The sequence below is a fragment of the Oncorhynchus gorbuscha genome, unplaced genomic scaffold, assembly GCF_021184085.1.
Source record: "Oncorhynchus gorbuscha isolate QuinsamMale2020 ecotype Even-year unplaced genomic scaffold, OgorEven_v1.0 Un_scaffold_3344, whole genome shotgun sequence".
NCBI classification, from domain to species: domain Eukaryota; kingdom Metazoa; phylum Chordata; class Actinopteri; order Salmoniformes; family Salmonidae; genus Oncorhynchus; species Oncorhynchus gorbuscha.
The window spans coordinates 40,001-47,500 of record NW_025747606.1 but is presented as its reverse complement, the minus strand read 5'-3'; the positions used below and the strand labels follow the sequence as shown (position 1 = coordinate 47,500).

Genomic DNA, 7,500 nt, shown 5'->3' with positions numbered 1-7,500 from the left:
GGTCACGGTGGAATGTCTGACCCCTCTGACTAAATGTTGTTGTCTCATCCAGGAAGTCCCAGATCACGGTGGAATGTCTCTCTGACTAAATGTTGTTGTCTCATCCAGGAAGTCCCAGATCATGGTGGAATGTCTGACCCCTCTGACTAAATGTTGTTGTCTCCTCCAGGAAGTCCCAGGTCACGGTGGAATGTCTGACCCCTCTGACTAAATGTTGTTGTCTCATCTAGGAAGTCCCAGATCATGGTGGAATGTCTGACCCCTCTGACTAAATGTTGTTGTCTCATCCAGGAAGTCTCAGGTCACGGTGGAATGTCTCTCTGACTAAATGTTGTTGTCTCATCCAGGAAGTCTCAGGTCACGGTGGAATGTCTCTCTGACTAAATGTTGTTGTCTCATCCAGGAAGTCCCAGGTCACGGTGGAATGTCTCTCTGACTAAATGTTGTTGTCTCCTCCAGGAAGTCCCAGATCATGGTGGAATGTCTGACCCCTGATTTCCGAGGAGACCTGGCGGCGGTGGAGAAGATCGCCCAATCAGGGCTGGACGTTTACGCCCATAATGTGGAGACCGTCCGCGAGCTGCAGAGGTACGGGCCCTGACCCTTACGTGACCCTATTCCCTATACAGGGGACTACGTTTGACTCGGGCCCTGACCCCTACGTGACCCTATTCCCTATACAGGGGACTACGTTTGACTCGGGCCCTGACCCCTATGTGACCCTATTCCCTATACAGGGACTACGTTTGACTCGGGCCCTGACCCTTACGTGACCCTATTCCCTATACAGGGGACTACGTTTGACTCGGGCCCTGACCCCTATGTGACCCTATTCCCTATACAGGGGACTACGTTTGACTCGGGCCCTGACCCCTACGTGACCCTATTCCCTATACAGGGGACTACGTTTGACTCGGGCCCTGACCCCTACGTGACCCTATTCCCTATACAGGGGACTACGTTTGACTCTGGCCCTGACCCCTACGTGACCCTATTCCCTATACAGGGGACTACGTTTGACTTGGGCCCTGACCCCTACGTGACCCTATTCCCTATACAGGGGACTACGTTTGACTTGGGCCCTGACCCCTACGTGACCCTATTCCCTATACAGGGGACTACGTTTGACTCGGGCCCTGACCCCTACGTGACCCTATTCCCTATACAGGGGACTACGTTTGACTCGGGCCCATAGGCGACGTAGACTCTAAAGCATGGCTATACTGTTAGGACCCTGGTCAATGTACGGCTGGCTGGCTGGCCGTTTGGCTGGCTGGCCGTCTGGCTGGCCGTCTGGCTGGCCGGCTGGCTGGCCGTCTGGCTGGCTGGCCGGCTGGCTGGCTCTCCCTGACCTGCTCCACTGGGAACCCAATGAAAGGAAACAGCTGTAGCCTGGGTTCCAGTCTGTTTCTCCCTGACCTGCTCCACTGTGAACCCAATGAAAGGAAACAGCTGTAGCCTGGGTTCCAGTCTGTTTCTCCCATCATTCCAGTGACACCGAGTACAAGGAGTGGAATGTTAACACAACAGGTTCTGGTTTCCAGGCTACTTCTATTTTTCTTCATGGATTCCCCAGTGAACCGTATTTGCCCCCCCTCCCCCCCCCTTCCCCCCATGGTGCAGTAGACTTCCTGTCCACCCGGAAGTGGGAAGGAGACGATGGACTTGGTGTGAAGGAACTGTCTTTGTTAAGAGGTTGTAATACCGACTCTGACCAGCAGGTGGCAGCAAAACGCCCCCCAATTTTTAAATAGAAACTTGACTGTTGGACCACGTCTATCCTAGACAATAACCTTCATATAATGGACTCTGGTCCAACTTAGTGCACTTCATAGGGAATAGGGTGCACTTCATAGGGAATAGGGTTTCATAGGGAATAGGGTGCACTTCATAGGGAATAGGGTGCACTTCATAGGGAACAGGGTGCACTTCATAGGGAACAGGGTGCACTTCATAGGGAACAGGGTGCACTTCATAGGGAATAGGGTGCACTTCATAGGGAATAGGGTGCACTTCATAGGCAACAGGGTGCACTTCATAGGGAATAGGGTGCACTTCATAGGGAATAGGGTGCACTTCATAGGGAATAGGGCGCACTTCATAGGGAACAGGGTGCACTTCATAGGGAACAGGGTGCACTTCATAGGGAATAGGGTGCACTTCATAGGGAACAGGGTGCACTTCATAGGGAACAGGGTGCACTTCATAGGGAACAGGGTGCACTTCATAGGGAATAGGGTGCACTTCATAGGGAACAGGGTGCACTTCATAGGGAATAGGGTGCACTTCATAGGGAATAGGGTGCACTTCATAGGGAATAGGGCGCATGTCAAATGAAGTGCACTTCATAGGGAATAGGGTGCACTTCATAGGGAATAGGGTGCACTTCATAGGGAATAGGGTGCACTTCATAGGGAATAGGGCACCATTTGGGACTGGTTTCAACGGTTTTTGCAGTTCACCGTCGAGTCTGAATATATTGTCCGTAACTTACTGACGGAAAAGAAATCATTTTATGACCTTTTGAACCCACAGACACGTCCGTGATCCGCGGGCGAACATCGACCAATCCCTGAATGTCCTGCGTCACGCCAAGGCCGTCAAACCAGACATTCTCACCAAGACCTCCATCATGTTGGGTCTCGGAGAGACGGACCTGCAGATTTATAACACACTGACCGGTACACACACACACACACACACACACACACACACACACACACACACACACACACACACACACACACACACACACACACACGTCTGGGAGAGACGGACCTGCAGATTTATAACACACTGACCGGTACACACACACACACACACACACACACACGTCTGAGACGGACCGACAGATTTATAACACACCGACTGGTACACACACACATACACACGTCTCGGAGAGACGGACCTGCAGATTTATAACACACTGACTGGTACACACACACACACACACACACACACACACACACACACACACACACACACACACACACACACACACACGTCTGAGAGAGACGGACCGCCAGATTTATAACACACTGACCGGTACACACACACACACACACACACACACACACACACACACACGTCAGGGAGAGACGAACAGATATGATATATTTGTCACCAGTAACGGTGTTGTTGTTGTTGTTGACAGAGCTGAGAGAGGCAGGAGTGGATTGTCTAACACTGGGACAGTACATGCAGCCCACTAAACGCCACCTCAAGGTACAGCACACACACACACATACACACAGAGCCAACCACCCAGGCAGCAGGATTTCAGTTCAGAATAACTGTGTGTGTGTGTGTGTGTGTGTGTGTGTGTGTGTGTGTGTGTGTGTGTGTGTGTGTGTGTGTGTGTGTGTGTAGGTGGAGGAGTATGTGACTCCTGAGAGGTTTGTCCACTGGGAGGAGGTGGGGAAGGAGATGGGATTCGTCTACACAGCCAGCGGACCCTTAGTGCGTTCCTCATACAGAGCAGGTCAGACCCACACAGAGACCCACACAGAGACCCACACAGAGACCCAGACACACACTCCTCTCATTCTCCACCCCTCTCCACCCCTCTCATTCTCCACCCCTCTCATTCTCCACCCCTCTCATTCTCCTCTCCTCTCTCTTCTCTCTCAGGTGAGTTCTTCCTGAAGAATCTGTTAGAGAAGAGGAAGGCAGCGGCAGAATAACCTGATCACCTGGACTCACCTTTACCTGAATCCTGACGTCTCCTCCTTTCAGAGGCCTCTCTCCCTCCATAAAGCTACTCTACATACACTGTATTACAATATAATATACTACAATATCTACAATATAAAGTTCTCCGATCCAGAATATGAGCTACTACAGGACTCTGTTCATGTTGATGTCTCGTTCTGTACATTATAACCAGTGATGTAGGGGGGGTAATTACCTGGGAAGATAAAGGGGGTAATTACCTGGGAAGATAAAGGGGGTAATTACCTGGGAAGATAAAGGGGGTAATTACCTGGGAAGATAAAGGGGGGTAATTACCTGGGAAGATAAAGGGGGTAATTACCTGGGAAGATAAAGGGGGTAATTACCTGGGAAGATAAAGGGGGTAATTACCTGGGAAGATAAAGGGGGTAATTACCTGGGAAGATAAAGGGGGTAATTACCTGGGAAGATAAAGGAGGGGGTAATTACCTGGGAAGATAAAGGAGGGGTAATTACCTGGGAAGATAAAGGGGGTAATTACCTGGGAAGATAAAGGAGGGGGGTAAATACCTGGGAAGATAAGGGAGGGGGGTAAATACCTGGGAAGATAAAGGGGGGTAATTACCTGGGAAGATAAAGGGGGTAAATACCTGGGAAGATAAAGGGGGGTAATTACCTGGGAAGATAAAGGAGGGGGTAAATACCTGGGAAGATAAAGGGGGTAAATACCTGGGAAGATAAAGGGGGTAAATACCTGGGAAGATAAAGGGGGGTAATTACCTGGGAAGATAAAGGGGGTAATTACCTGGGAAGATAAAGGAGGGGTAATTACCTGGGAAGATAAAGGAGGGGTAATTACCTGGGAAGATAAAGGGGGTAATTACCTGGGAAGATAAAGGAGGGGGGTAAATACCTGGGAAGATAAGGGGGGAGGGGGTAAATACCTGGGAAGATAAAGGAGGGGGGTAAATACCTGGGAAGATAAAGGAGGGGGGTAATTACCTGGGAAGATAAAGGGGGTAATTACCTGGGAAGATAAAGGGGGTAATTACCTGGGAAGATAAAGGGGGGGTAATTACCTGGGAAGATAAAGGGGGTAATTACCTGGGAAGATAAAGGGGGGTAATTACCTGGGAAGATAAAGGGGGTAATTACCTGGGAAGATAAAGGGGGTAATTACCTGGGAAGATAAAGGGGGTAATTACCTGGGAAGATAAAAGGGGGTAATTACCTGGGAAGATAAAGGAGGGGTAATTACCTGGGAAGATAAAGGAGGGGTAATTACCTGGGAAGATAAAGGGGGTAATTACCTGGGAAGATAAAGGAGGGGGGTAAATACCTGGGAAGATAAGGGGGGAGGGGGGTAAATACCTGGGAAGATAAAGGAGGGGGGGGGGGGTAAATACCTGCCTGGGAAGATAAAGGAGGGGGGTAAATACCTGGGAAGATAAAGGAGGGGGGTAAATACCTGGGAAGATAAAGGAGGGGGGTAAATACCTGGGAAGATAAAGGGGGTAATTACCTGGGAAGATAAAGGGGGGTAAATACCTGGGAAGATAAAGGGGGGTAATTACCTGGGAAGATAAAGGAGGGGGGTAAATACCTGGGAAGATAAAGGGGGGTAAATACCTGGGAAGATAAAGGGGGTAAATACCTGGGAAGATAAAGGGGGTAAATACCTGGGAAGATAAGGGGGAGGGGGGTAATTACCTGGGAAGATAAAGGAGGGGGGTAATTACCTGGGAAGATAAAGGGGGGTAAATACCTGGGAAGATAAGGGGAGGGGGAAATACCTGGGAAGACCCTCCACTCCACCACAGGCTATAGATGTATGATCCCTATCAGTCAGCAACACACATTCACACAGTCAACCTGAGTTGACCAACGCATCAGGAGGGTAAAGGGGGACCACTTACGGTTGGGCAATACGGGGGACTGATTTAAGTGGGACACCCATGGTGTGTGCAGAAGGACGGTGTTGGGGGGGGGGGTTCAGTGGTTGTTGGAATGGCAGTCCCAGATGCCACCTATTCACTACTAGTAGTCCACTATATAGGGGGCCAGTAGTCCACTATATAGGGGCCAGTAGTCCACTATATAGGGGGCCAGTAGTCCACTATATAGGGGGCCAGTAGTCCACTATATAGGGGGCCAGTAGTCCACTATATAGGGGGCCAGTAGTCCACTATATAGGGGGCCAGTAGTCCACTATATAGGGGGCCAGTAGTCCACTATATAGGGGGCCAGTAGTCCACTATATAGGATATAGGGGGCCAGTAGTCCACTATATAGGATATAGGGGGCCAGTAGTCCACTATATAGGATATAGGGGGCCAGTAGTCCACTATATAGGGAATAGGGGGCCAGTAGTCCACTATATAGGGTATCGGGGGCCATTTTGAGACGAAGCCAGAGGACGGTCCCAGTTTTAACTCCAACACAATAATTTGATTATTGACATTATACTCGGATGAGAGAGAATGACTTGAGGGGTTGCTATGTGATCGGTGTGTTGCTATGTGATCGGTGTGATCGGTGTGTTGCTATGTGATCGGTGTGTTGCTATGTGACTTATAGTGTTGTTTTATAATGACGGTTGTACAATAAAAGTATTAAATCATGACTTATCATTCCAACGTGTGTGTGTGTGTGTGTGTGTGTGTGTGTGTGTGTGTGTGTGTGTGTGTGTGTGTGTGTGTGTGTGTGAGATTGGGGCAATATGAATCTAGTGGGTTAATGGACAGACTGAATACGTACCACAAAGCACCCTATTCCCTATGTAGTGCACGAGATAGGGAATAAGGAACTAGGGCCCATAGTGCACTAGATAGGGAATAAGGAACTAGGGCCCATAGTGCACGAGATAGGGAATAAGGAACTAGGGCCCATAGTGCACGAGATAGGGAATAAGGAACTAGGGCCCATAGTGCACTAGATAGGGAATAAGGAACTAGGGCCCATAGTGCACTAGATAGGGAATAAGGAACTAGGGCCCATAGTGCACTAGATAGGGAATAAGGAACTAGGGCCCATAGTGCAGTAGGTAGGGAATAAGGAACTAGGGCCCATAGTGCACTAGATAGGGAATAAGGAACTAGGGCCCATAGTGCACTAGATAGGCAATAAGGAACTAGGGCCCATAGTGCACTAGATAGGGAATAAGGAACTAGGGCCCATAGTGCACTAGATAGGGAATAAGGAACTAGGGCCCATAGTGCACTAGATAGGGAATAAGGAACTAGGGCCCATAGTGCACTAGATAGGGAATAAGGAACTAGGGCCCATAGTGCACGAGATAGGGAATAAGGAACTAGGGCCCATAGTGCACTAAACGGCTCCCTGGTCCCTACTCTGTATATATAGTGCACTACTCTTAGACCCCTGTCTAGTCTGGTCTCTACTCTGTATATATAGTGCACTACTCTTAGACCCCTGTCTAGTCTGGTCTCTACTCTGTATATATAGTGTACTACTCTTAGACCCCTGTCTAGTCTGGTCTCTACTCTGTATATATAGTGCACTACTCTTAATTATAATTATAGGTTGAAGTCGCAGGTTGATGACATCACCAGTCAAGGCCCATAGGGAAACACTATATAATTATAGGTTGAAGTCGCAGGTTGATGACATCACCAGTCAAGGCCCATAGGGGAAACACTATATAATTATAGGTTGAAGTCGCAGGTTGATGACATCACCAGTCAAGGCCCATAGGGGAAACACTATATAATTATAGGTTGAACACTAATACCTGAAGCAGTAACAAAGAGAGAGTCTGTGATGACAGTTCACATCTTGTTTTATTTAAGTCGCAGGTTGATGACATCA

General features: G+C 49.0%; 1 protein-coding gene across 1 annotated transcript in view; it reads left to right on the top strand.

The window, feature by feature from the left end:
- LOC124027539 (lipoyl synthase, mitochondrial) overlaps window positions 1-3,909 on the top strand; it is a 6,691-nt gene extending 2,782 nt beyond the window's left edge. The window contains exons 3-7 of the mRNA XM_046339950.1: window positions 460-588; window positions 2,536-2,681; window positions 3,155-3,225; window positions 3,370-3,481; window positions 3,631-3,909. Coding sequence (XP_046195906.1) covers window positions 460-588; window positions 2,536-2,681; window positions 3,155-3,225; window positions 3,370-3,481; window positions 3,631-3,683 — 511 coding nt within the window. The 3' untranslated portion in view covers window positions 3,684-3,909. The remainder of the gene's footprint in view (window positions 1-459; window positions 589-2,535; window positions 2,682-3,154; window positions 3,226-3,369; window positions 3,482-3,630) is intronic.
- Window positions 3,910-7,500: the final 3,591 nt, after the last annotated feature.